This window comes from Geotrypetes seraphini, chromosome 3 (assembly GCF_902459505.1).
Source record: "Geotrypetes seraphini chromosome 3, aGeoSer1.1, whole genome shotgun sequence".
In the NCBI taxonomy this organism is placed as follows: domain Eukaryota; kingdom Metazoa; phylum Chordata; class Amphibia; order Gymnophiona; family Dermophiidae; genus Geotrypetes; species Geotrypetes seraphini.
In genome coordinates, this window is record NC_047086.1 from 284,224,828 (window position 1) to 284,237,134 (window position 12,307).

Sequence of the window (12,307 nt, forward strand, 5' to 3'; positions counted from 1 at the left end):
CTTCACAAGTTTTCCGATTATGGAGAGGACAATCGCGTACAGACTGTGACTGCGGTTCGCCTAAAGCAGGGGTCCCCAATCTGCTTCCCTTCCCTTCTCACTGCCCTCCCTCAAGCCACCGCAATCGGGGAACAGGCCATCGCCAAGGTCTTAGCTCTTCCTGCTTATCTTCCCCAGCTCGGAGCCAACCAATTCTCGCCACCCGACGTCAATTCTAACTTCGGGGAGGAAGTTCCGGCCCAGCCAATCTCTGTCAAAAGACAAGAAGGCCCTGGAAACATAGTTAAAAGCACAGAAAAATAAAGTCACCAGCCAACAAAGATAGGGAAAATGATTTTATTTTCAAAATAGTGATTGAAATGAGTCAGTTTTGAGAAAGGAAAGATATTAAACTTTAAATGTGAGAGCTCCAGAAAAAATAGGGTACTTGGAGGGCCACAGAAAAAATAGTTTATGACAATTTTGCATACGGTAAAACTCTTTATAGTTTATAAATCTTTCCTTTAACAGTTAAAGGAAAGATTTATAAACTATAAAAAGTTCTACCTCATGCAAAGTTGTCATTTCTTTAATAAGACATTAACTATTTTTTCTGCGGCCCTCCAAGTACCTACAAATCCAAAATGTGGCCCCACTAAGGGTTTGAGTTTGAGACCACTGGTCTACAGGGAGTGCCAAGGACTCTCTGATAGCTGTGGAGTCTTCCTTAAGTTATGAGACAATATCTTTCACCTTCTTACCAAAGAAGCTGTCTACCAGGACAGCAGCTATCGTTATTGCAACACTCAAGGCCTCAGATCTCAGAGAGGATCTCTAAATACATTTAGCAGATGCACGTTGTTTGGAAATCGTATCATATAAACATCATAGTTAGATTTAATGAGTTCCTCTTTTTCCTATAATTTTCTCACCTTCTTTTACTTGTGAGCTTATAGGGGATTTAGCTATATAATTTTGCCTAAATACGATTGTATGACTTTTGGTTGTAATATAAGTGATTGTAATAGCTTTATTCTGTTTCCTGAGGCATGTAATAAGTTCAACATAAATTGAATAAATAAAAAAAAGATTTGATGAGGTGATATGTGGATTCCTTTAAAACATCCTGGAGGGTTGCTACAATATCAGAGAATATTCAAAACTTTCAAGGCAGCTTTGAACTTCTGGATGATTGTATGCTAGAAATGGAATATTTGGAGCTGGTGGGCTGTGATTTTGGATGCAGTTATACTGTGGCACCCTGGTAAACCTTTTTACCTACTGAGTTCAAAATATGGCAGTCTTTCCCTAGCGGAGTATTGAATTGTGTTTTTGATGTTTTAGCTTTTTTAATGGCTGATTTAGAGACCATAGAATGGTGTGGTAGCTGCTGTAAGTCATGGCCAGGGGGCTTTCTGCATCTTGTATTTGAGTTCCAGGTGTTTAGATGCAGTAGAAATTGATGAGTTTTTTTTGCCAATTGGAAATTTGGAGGTCTTGAAGTATTTAATGTATAGGAAGCGTTATTAGTTCCTTAGATGGTGTTTGACAAGACTGAAGTATGGCCTGAAAGTCATTCTTATTAGCAGGCATAGCATTCTGATTGAGGCTAAGAAGGGTGGAAATTTTTTTGAAGAACTTGGGATAAGAGTGTTTCCAAATCCTCTATCTGAGTAGCTAACTGTGCAGAAGTAGTCAGATTTTGGTTTGAAGGAATATTCTCTTCAGGGTCTGACCATGCTCCTGGAGATGCTGAGGGTTGAAGAGGGGAGGAACAGAGAGATGTGGAAGGACTCATCTGGTTCCTGAAATAGACTGACTCTCAGTTTGGGATGAGAGGACTAATCTACCTACAAAGGAGTCTGTTGCGCAGAGAGAAATGGCGGCACAAATGCTAGAGTTGCCAGGGCTAGAGAAGAGCAGCACTATCCTGAATGAAGAACTGCAAGAGTGTTAAAAATGAAGCTGATTGGGGTATTTGTTGTTGAGAAAAATTTTTGTGAGTGAGGAAAGGTATAGGGGGTAGTAAGGAGGGCTGTTTTTGAGGTATAGGGTTTACTTCTTGTAGGAGCTGAGGAGCTTTCCTTTTTATTTTTTGCCTGACCCTTGGTAGGAACTGAAGAGGAAGGAGAAGGTTTTTTTTTTTTTTTTGTAAGAGTGGGAATTAGTATCTGAGTTTCTCTGATGATGCTGGTCTGTGTTGGGGGAGGACAGCGAGGCCAAAGCTGGGCCCATGGGAGCCTTCCTTCCCTTCTGCTGGCACTTAAACAACTGGATAGGCTGCGAGCCAGCAGCTTATAAAGGAGCTTTTGAAGTCGGAGGTGAGGGGGTAATGGCTCTGTGTGTCCGATAGTCTTCGGTGCTTTTCAACCTGATCCCCCAACTTTTTCTAATTCTTCGACTTTGCGGATCTGGCAGATCACTTCCACCAGCCTCTGGGAGGAAGGAGAAATCAGCAGGTTCAATTCAGACATCTCCTTGTGTAGATCGCAGAGCCATGAAGCTGAATACTGCCGTTGCTGGTGCTGGCCTCTGAAAACGGAGAGACTCTGGTGGTCTTGAGCTGCTAGTTTGTTCAGCTAATAATTTAGACATTATTCTTTTGATCTCCTCATTGGGGGGGGGGGGGTTCTGAAGGCTTGGTGAAGAGATGTTGATTGGAGTTATTTGAAATAAGGGAAAGTTGCTTTCCCTTTTTGCTGTATCTTTTTCTTATTATTGGGTTTTCTAAAATTTATTTTTGAAAAAGTGTGTGAGTAAGAGTGGAGAGCTGTGACTGTTAAGAGTGGCTAAAGAAAAAACTGACAGGGTATGGGGAGGAACCACAGAAGGCAACAGTCCCTGCACATGCCCAGTAAGCTAAAAGCTTATTTTAGCTAGGGAAGAGCACCGACGCACAGGATTAGTCTAAAACAGGGATGTCAAATTCAATCACATAAGGGGCCGAAATCTAAAATATAGGCTAAGTTGTGGGCTGAATTTTTTTATTAAGGTACGCTAACCGATTTAGCATGTTCCCTCTGCTGCGGTCCTGCCCCTCCTCTGACGTACGGGACTGCAGCAGAAGGAATATGCTGCGGAGGTCAACAGCAGCCTGCTAGGTTCGCTACAGCCAACCGGCAATCCTCTGTAGGCTGCTTTGAAGGTGAGACCGGGAAGCCGGGATGGAGGGAGGGAAGGAAGGAACAGAGAGACAAATCTAATTACCCTGCAGGCCAAATTTGACCCGCGGGCCTGAGTTTGACACCCCTGGTCTAAGAACTTCACCATTAAGTGTGCCTGCATATCCCCTGCTTGTCTCCAGGAAATTATACAGTCACTGTTCCTTGATTGTGCCAAATATAATTGGTTGATATTGTAGCAAATTGACAACTGCTCTAGTTCTGAATCCAGAAATAGGTTAACTTGCAGACAGTGGTCAGTGTGGCTTTAGCCACCTTGTTGGCAGACTGTGTGGACCATGAGGGTCACTATCTGCCATCATAGAAGCATTATTTCTTGCATCATAGAAGCATTAATTATTAGGGTCTCTAATATGTGAGTATTACTAGTACATTGCATGATTATTTATTACTTTCAATGTATTTATTTAATTGTGATCACTAAGGTCCTGGTTATGTGCACTTTTATTCAGAAAATATATCATTGCCATCGGTGGTGATGTGCTTTCCTTGTATCTTTATCACTGTGGTTATACTGTAGACAAAATTGGGGGAATAAATTCCAGAACTATCCTGTTAATAGCCTTTTGTAATTTCTGTGCTTGTATTTTTAGGTTCCAGGATACCTAGTGAACAAAGGCTGATCTCAAGATTGTAGTATGAACAGAAGCAATTGTGGATCTGTGGATAGCATCGCTATTGTTACTGGACAAGCGAGAAAGTATGACCAGGCAACTTAAATGTGGAGATGCACTCCCATTCAGGCTCATATTTTTCTAAAATACTAATAATGATGGGAATGTCTTTAAGGCAATGGAATTTAGCTTAATACGTTCTCTTCCTTATATAAGGTAATTTTGGTCCCTGTTTCAGTTAGTGCAAAATTTTGCTAAGCCACTGGACATAAGAGGTGTATTTGAAGGAAGAGAAGGCCCATGCACCATGTCAGTTAACACATTCTGTCATCCAGCTGCAGATGTTGCACCCTGATTCCTTGTCCTACTACTGCTAACCTTCCAATTATACTTCTTGGCAAATGATATGATATGGAGAAAAAGAGTATGAGAAAACTTGCACATGTGAAGTGACTTTCATATAAACCAATTTTTACCTTGTAAATTCTAGACCAGTAGTGACAATTGTATTTTTCAAATTCCATGCCACACACCATTTATAATCATCGTACCTCTCTTCTCTTCCTGCACACATACCATCCTTTCATCATTGTTTAAATCTTTCTTTCTTTTTTTTTTTCTGGCCTCCCTCTCACCTATTATAGAGTGAAATAATGTGAAAGCTCTCCTAGCACTGTGGAATTGAGTTCTTTGATACTACAGATAAGGCTAGTCCAGTTTTGCTAGTTAGAATGCTACAGCACTTGAAACAGTCTTGCTAATAATACAGTCTACACTGTCTAAAAAAAAAAATAATTAATAGATTAATTCAAGGAGTAGTTTTTGGCTGAGGCTGGCTGGAGATGAGGAAGCTTTGGCAGCAGTTCCAGTCACTTCACAGCATCGGCACATACTGACCAGTTTCAGGGTATATGCTTGTCAGCCTGGTCAAGGAACATTATGGCAATACCTGAGATAGATAAGAGAAGTAGAGGATTACAAATGAGAACAATATTCTCCAACTGTGAATGAAGCCTGATGATATTCTGGTCTTCCTCCAGGATACCAGGAAAAAAGCAGGAGGAAGCTTCAGGGTATTAAAAAAAAATGCTTTGAGTATTTTCATTACTTTAAAAAATTTTAAATATTCCAAATACCCAAATGTGAGTTTCACTTTTATCATAAGAGAGCACCAAAGGTAAAATGAAATTTCTGCGAACTTTCAAGCAACCATTTTCAGTTGTCATTGCTAATATATTTATGCTTTTCCTGACATGTTCGTTTTTTTTTTTGTTTTGTAATTTAATTTAAAATCAGTGCCATGATATCTTTGTTTTTTGGCATGCATTTGAAGAAACATTACAAGATAATATTTTCTGTAACAAATGGTTCTGTGGATGATGTGTGAGGAAATTAAGTGCCCAGCTTTACAACACGACCTTCAGTGTTATATTGTAATTAAGAATGCAAATCTTTTTAAAATTAAAAAGTACTGTTTGCAAAAAAAAAAAAAAAGGATGTGCTTGTTTTTAAACAATAGTTATTTTAAGGCCCCTTTTACAAAGCTGCAATAGCAATTCTTGGCGCAGCAAATGCGACATCTCATTCAATTCCTGCGTTTGCCATACCAGAACTCACTACTGTGCCTTTGTAAAAGGGACCCTTAATGTGATGTTTGAAAGACGAGAGAAGGTCCAATTTTTGTGAATGTAGAGCTGGTAGATACAGTTAAGGGTTACATTGATTTTTGGTAGTGTCTGAGAAAGATGGAGGGCAACATAGTATCGTATGTACTCTATATAAGCTGAGGCAGCCCTGTCTTCTAAAAACAGGAAGAAAAAGGGTTAATTCGAATATAAGCCGGGGCGGGTGTGTATGTGTTAATATTCCAGTGCCCTCCCCCCTTGTGCCCTCTCCCACCTTCCCAATGCCTTGCAGGCCTCCACCGGGCCTGCCATAAGACTGGGTTGTCTAACAGTGAGCTGGGACAAGAGGGATCCCTCCCACCTCCTGACCCAGTCAACTCTAAAATCTTTTACTTCCTCCCACATGTACTTTTTGAATTCCCTGGTGGTCTCACAGTGGGCCAGAACAGGAGGGGATCCCTCCTGTCGTGACCGACTATGATGACCTTTACTTCCCTCCCGCCTCTCTTGCATACCTTTCAATTCCTTGGTAGTCCAGCAGTGAACCAAGCAGGAGCGATCTTCCCATGCTCCTGCTTAACAAAGAGTTGCTAGCTGAATGACTGAGCTAGAGAACTCATGGTAGTCATTTAGCTATTGGCTCTGCGCCAAGCAGGAGTGCGGGAAGATTGCTCCTATTCAGTTCACCACTTGACCACCAGGGAATTGAAAGGTATGTGGGAGGGGGAGGTAGGAGGGAGGTAAAAATTGTCACAGTCAGCTGAAGCAGGAGAAATTCCTCCTGTCCCGGCCCACCGCAAGACTGCAAGGGAATTCAAAAAGTACGTGGGGGGAGACAGAGAAGTAAAAATTTTTAGAATTGGCAATGAAAGGAGGTGGGAGGGAACCCTCCTATCCTGGCCCATCGCTGGATTGGCAGAAGCCTACAACAGGTCCAGAAGGGGGTAGCTGGTGGGCACTGACCCAAATTAACAGAAACCCCCATTTTTAGGCCATTTTTTGGGTACAAAAATCTTGGCTTATATTTGAGTATACAGTATATAGTAATCTCCCCCCCCAAAAAAAAAAAAATTGGTACCAAAAATACTCGCATACAAAAATAAAAAATGTGTCAACAATCTTTCTTTAACAATAATCCACAATAATGCAGTCCTTCATATTACATATTTATTTTTCTTTTCATACAAAACACCTTAAATACAAACATTTTAGAAAAAGTTATACTTAAAATGGGTTCATTTCAAAATAGCCTCTAGTACCAAAGCGTTTCACTACTTCATACACTCAAGCTTTACTTATTTTCCACCTTATTTTTTTCAACTTTTTATTCTTAAACCAAGAGCAACAGTTGTTAACAGTAACAAATAATGCAATTATAACAGGCGCACTAACTCTTCCTATACATCACCTCTTTCTCCCCCATGTGTGTGTCTTCTATAATGATGAACAAAAATAGTGGCCATAGAGTATTCCTCCACCCACCTTTTATATCGTTAACAAATTAATATGAGGTCAAAGGATATATATTCATTCTCTCAATGAGGCATCCAGGAATTCCATTTATGAAAATCTGTCACCTAAGGAAAAGTAAACATAAATAAAACCTGAAAGTTGGTATGCATGGATTGTACATCTCACCCATGCAGTGGCGTACCTAGCATATGTGTCACCCGGGGCCCATCATTTTTTGACACCCCGGGCCCATCATTTTTTTACACCCCCCATCTGTATGAAAAACATGATTTTTAGTAACAATCCACACGTCACATAAGAGTGTACCTAGGCATCTTACATACTGCAGTGAGCAGTACAACATCAATACACCCATTGTATAACTAAACAAGCCAGACTAGTACAGATCAATCCAACACAGTTAATCCTAACAGAAAACCATGTCTTTTCGAACACACAGAACACAGAAAACACCTTTGTCTAGTATGGAATATGTAATCACAAACTAACCCCTCCCCCTTTTACAAAACTGTAGTGTGCTTTTTAGCCACAGTGGTAACAGCTCAGATGATCATAGAATTCTGAGCATCAGAGCTGTTACCACCACGGCCAATACTAAAAAACGCTCTACAGTTTTGTAAAAAGGGAGGTAAAATAGAAATATGTAGACAAAGGTTAAATTGAAGCATCAAGAAGCTGGACTCTGCATACAATGCAGACAGAAACAGCGATGCATCTCCCCTAAAGCAAAAAAAATAAGTAAATATAATTTTTTTCTACCTTATTTTCAATGGTTTCTGCTTTCCTCATCTTCTTGTCACTCTTCCTTTCATTCACTGTCTACCCTCTCTCTGCCCCTTCTATATGGCATCTTCTCTCCTTCTATTCCCCTTCCAGAAACTTTATGCCTCCCCCTTCCATCTCTTCCTTCACCCCCATTGGTCTGGCATCCATCTTCTTCCCTCCTCCAATGGTCTGGCATCTCTCTCCCCTTCTTCCCTCTCCCACACTCCCATGGTCTAGCATTTCACTCTCTCCTCTCCCTTCCCCCCACTTCCATCAGCAACTGTCCCCTTTCTTTCCCTCCAACCCAATTCCATGCAGTATCCTTCCCCCTTATATCTCTCTCCCCTTTCTCTGCACACCAATTCCATCAGCATCTGCCCCCTTTCTGACCCTTCACCACCCTTCCATACCACCCTGACCCCCTTTCTCACCCTTCACCACCCTTCCATACCATCCGGATGCCCTTTCTCACCCTTCACCAGGCTTCCATACCATCCGGACGCCCTTTCTCACCCTTCATCAGGCTTCCATATCACCCTGACCCCCTTTCTCTCCCTTTACCACCCTGTGATGACTGCTTCTGCCGCCTCTGCTCCGGAAGAGGTAAGCGACGTCGGAGGGGGGTGGGCCGGCAAATGCAGGGAGTTGTGGCAAGGTCCCGCGATGACTGGCTGCCGGTCCACCCCCTCTGACATCACTTACCTCTTCTGGAGCAGAGGCGATAGACGCAGGCATCACGGGACCTTCCTGCACTTAAGCGAGGCTGCTGACTCTGCTCCAGAGTAAGTATGGCAGCTGCGCTGAGGTGCATTTAGGGCAGCGCAGGAGGTTCCGGACCCGGCCAGCTGTGCACCTCTCCTTGGGCTGGCACCCAGGGTGGTCTGCACCCCTTCAGCCTTGGTAAGCCACTGCACCCATGTCATCTCTGTGAACAGAGGCCTAGGACAGGGTTTGGTCAACTTCCTTAATCCAATTAGCATTGAAATATATCCACATTTTCTAAACTCATGCTATTCTATATCGCCCTGCACCCCTCAGCTTAGGATATTCTCCCACTTTTTCTCAAAATATTCCTTGATGCCTTTTAATGAGCTAGAGTTTTTATCAAATCTCCTGCTTCCATTCCCAAATAATTGTCATTTATGTTGCAAGAACAAGGGTTGGGACTGTATCCAAACCCCTATACCTTAGAACATTTTTCCACCCATCATTAGACAAAATTATGTTAATTCTCATATCTTGCCTCATCTATAATTTTATTTAGTCCCATATCTTACTGCAAAATTCTTTAATTTTCCTACAGCTCTACCATATATGCTCAAATGTGTCTAATTTCCAACAGTGCCTCCCCTCAGTGCTTCTTTCCCTTTTTGTAATTCTTCTTTCTCTAAGACAGAGGTAGGGAACTCCGGTCCTCGAGAGCCGTATTCCAGTCGGGTTTTCAGGATTTCCCCAATGAATATGCATGAGATCTATTTGCATGCACTGCTTTCAATGCATATTCATTGGGGAAATCCTGAAAACCCGACTGGAATACGGCTCTCGAGGACCGGAGTTCCCTACCCCTGCTCTAAGAGGTGTCCAGTAGAGCCTGTTTACTATCATGTATTGAAGTTAGTGATAACTCATGAGAGGAGAACACCTGTGGTTGTTTGTATTTGTGCCCATAATTCTGCATCTGCACATAAAACCATCTGTTCTTATCAAGCCTCTATATCAGTGGTTCCCAAACCCTGTCCTGGGGGATCCCCAGCCAGTCGGGTTTTCAAGATATCCCTAATAAATATGCATGAGAGATATTTGCATACCTGTCACTTCCATTATATGCAAATCTCTCTCATGCATATTTATTAGGGATATCTTGAAAACCCGACTGGCTGGGGGTCCCCCAGGACAGAGTTTGGGAACCACTGCTCTATATGAGGCCTATTAGGCATTTCTTCTAATGCCAGTAGTGCTTTGTAAGCTATGGCCAAAAATTTCTGCTTAGAGGCTTCCGTCGCATCTCTAGCTAAATTGTTTCAAATCATCACTGTGTACAAAATGGCAAAGTTGGAAATACTGGAAGAAGGGAGCCCCTTTCTCCCAATAAGTCCTTAAGTGATTGCATAGAAATCATCTTTCCCTCAACAATAAGCCTTGACAGAAATAGATTCCCAGTGAGGGACTGTAATCCCTCAGGGAGCAATAGGGGATGTATGTGCATAGGCACAAAACAGCCATACTGGGTCAGACCGATGGTCCATCTAGCCCAGTATTCCAAGTCACAAGTACCTGGTAGAAACCCAAATAGTAGCACCATTCTATACTATTGATCCTAGGGCAAGCAACGTCTTCTCCCATGTTTGTCTCAATAGCAGACTAGAACATAAGAATTGCCACTGCTGGGTCAGAATTGCCACTGCTGTGTCCATCATGCCCAGCAGTCCGCTCATGCAGCGGCCCTCTGGTCTAAGACCAGCACCCTAACTGAGACTAGCCCTACCAGCACACGTTCTTGTTTAGCAGGAACTTGTCTAACTTTGTCTTGAATCCTTGGAGGGTGTTTTCTCCCATAACAACCTCTGGAAGAGCGTTCCAGCTTTCTACCACTCTCTGAGTGAAGAAGAACTTCCTTATGTTTGTACGGAATCTATCCCCTTTCAACTTTAGAGAGTGCCCTCTTGTTCTCCCTACCTTGGAGAGGGTGAACAACCAGTCCTTATCTACTAAGTCTATCCCCTTTAGTACATTGAATGATTCGATCATGTCCCCTCTCAATCTCCTCTATTCGAGGTAGAAAAGGCCCAGTTTCTCTAATCTTTCGCTGTACGGCAGCTCCTCCAGCCCCTTAACCATCTTAGTCGCTCTTCTCTGAACCCTTTCGAGTAGTACCATGTCCTTCTTCATGTACGGCGACTAGTGCTGGACGCAGTACTCCAGGTGAGGGCGTACCATGGCCTGGTACAGCGGCATGATAACCTTCTCTGATCTGTTCGTGATCTCCTTTATCATTCCTAGCATTCTGTTTGCCCTTTTTGCCGCCGCCGCACATTGTGTGGACGACTTCATCGACGTGTTGATCAGAGCTCCCAAGTCCCTTTCCTGAGAGGTCTCTCCAAGTACCGCCCTGGACATCCTGTATTCGTGCATGAGATTTGCTACCGACATGCATTACTTTACACTTATCCACATTGAACCTCATCTGCCATGTTGATACCCATTCCTCGAGCTTGATTATGTCACGTTGTAGATCTTTGCAATCCCCCTGCGTCTTTACTACTCTGAATAACTTCATATCGTCCGCAAATTTAATCATCTTGCTCGTCGTACCTATGTCCAGGTCGTTTATAAAGATGTTAAAGAGCACGGGTCCAAGCACCGAGCCCTGCGGCACCCCACTGGTGACGCTCTTCCAGTCCGAGTATTGTCCATTTACCCCCACTCTCTGTTTCCTATGGTCCAGCCAGTTTTTAATCCACGTGAGTATTTCACCCTCAATTCCATGGCTTGCAATTTTCCGAAGTAGTTGTTCATGCGGAACCTTGTCAAACGCCTTCTGAATATCCAGATATACAATGTCGACCGGATCTCCCTTGTCTATCTGTCTGTTTACTCCCTCAAAAAAGTGCAGCAAGTTCATCAAACACGATCTCACGATCTGCCTTTGCTAAAACTGTGCTGACTGGTCCTCATCAGCCTTGTCCATCAAGGTGATCAATGATGCTGTCCTTTATCAGTGACTCTACCATCTTTCCCGGTACCGAGGTCAGACTCACCGGTCTGTAGTTCCCCTGCTCTAAGAGGTGTCCAGTAGAGCCTGTTTACTATCATGTATTGAAGTTAGTGATAACTCATGAGAGGAGAACACCTGTGGTTGTTTGTATTTGTGCCCATAATTCTGCATCTGCACATAAAACCATCTGTTCTTATCAAGCCTCTATATCAGTGGTTCCCAAACCCCGATCTTTGTCATAAAAATTGACGATGATCAGGATGGTATGGAGCTAAAGTAGAAGGGGAAACTTTTTTCTTGATACAGCCTTCTGGCGTAACATGTCGGAATGACAGGTCCCTTCCCGATAATTACTGACAAAGGGAAAACTCAGAAAAAGAAAAAAAAAGATAAGTTGAAAGATTATTTTTTTATTTACTGAAGTATTGAAGCACTAAAGCACTTTATATAAAACACAACGGTCTGATGAGGAGGCTAGTGCCACATAGTATTTGGCCACTCAGATCAATTGGCTAATACTGGCACTTCTGAAGACCAATGAATAAGTAAAAAGCTATAAGTAAACATGCTGTGAAGTACTGTTTTTTGAGAACACGAATCATAATAACATAAAACATAACATAAAAATTTATGTCTAGACCACAAATACCAATAAGTTCTATGCGGTTTACAAAAGATTAACTACTCAAACATAATCATGAAGAGAAACAGCAGCTAAGAAACTTCAGAAATAAAACAGTTTTCAGTTGTCTCCTAAACTGTAAGTAAGAAGTAGACATAGATAACAACCGTTAGAAGTCTTTGTCACAAAATGCTGCCTGGAAAGAGAGAGTTCTATCGTGATATCTTTTAAGTCTACAATTCTAAACCGGCGGAAAAATGAAGAAAACTTTGGAACTGCGTGAGCAGTGTTGAGTGGAATAACAAAACAATTCTATCAAATAAAATGGAGCT

General features: G+C 42.3%; 1 protein-coding gene across 3 annotated transcripts in view; it reads left to right on the top strand.

The window, feature by feature from the left end:
• Positions 1-4,614, top strand: part of GNPAT (glyceronephosphate O-acyltransferase) — a 169,316-nt gene extending 164,702 nt beyond the window's left edge. For all 3 annotated transcript variants that reach the window (XM_033936353.1, XM_033936355.1, XM_033936354.1), the window contains one exon: positions 3,755-4,614. In XM_033936353.1, the coding sequence (XP_033792244.1) occupies positions 3,755-3,798 (44 nt within the window). In that variant the 3' untranslated portion in view covers positions 3,799-4,614. The remainder of the gene's footprint in view (positions 1-3,754) is intronic.
• Positions 4,615-12,307: the final 7,693 nt, after the last annotated feature.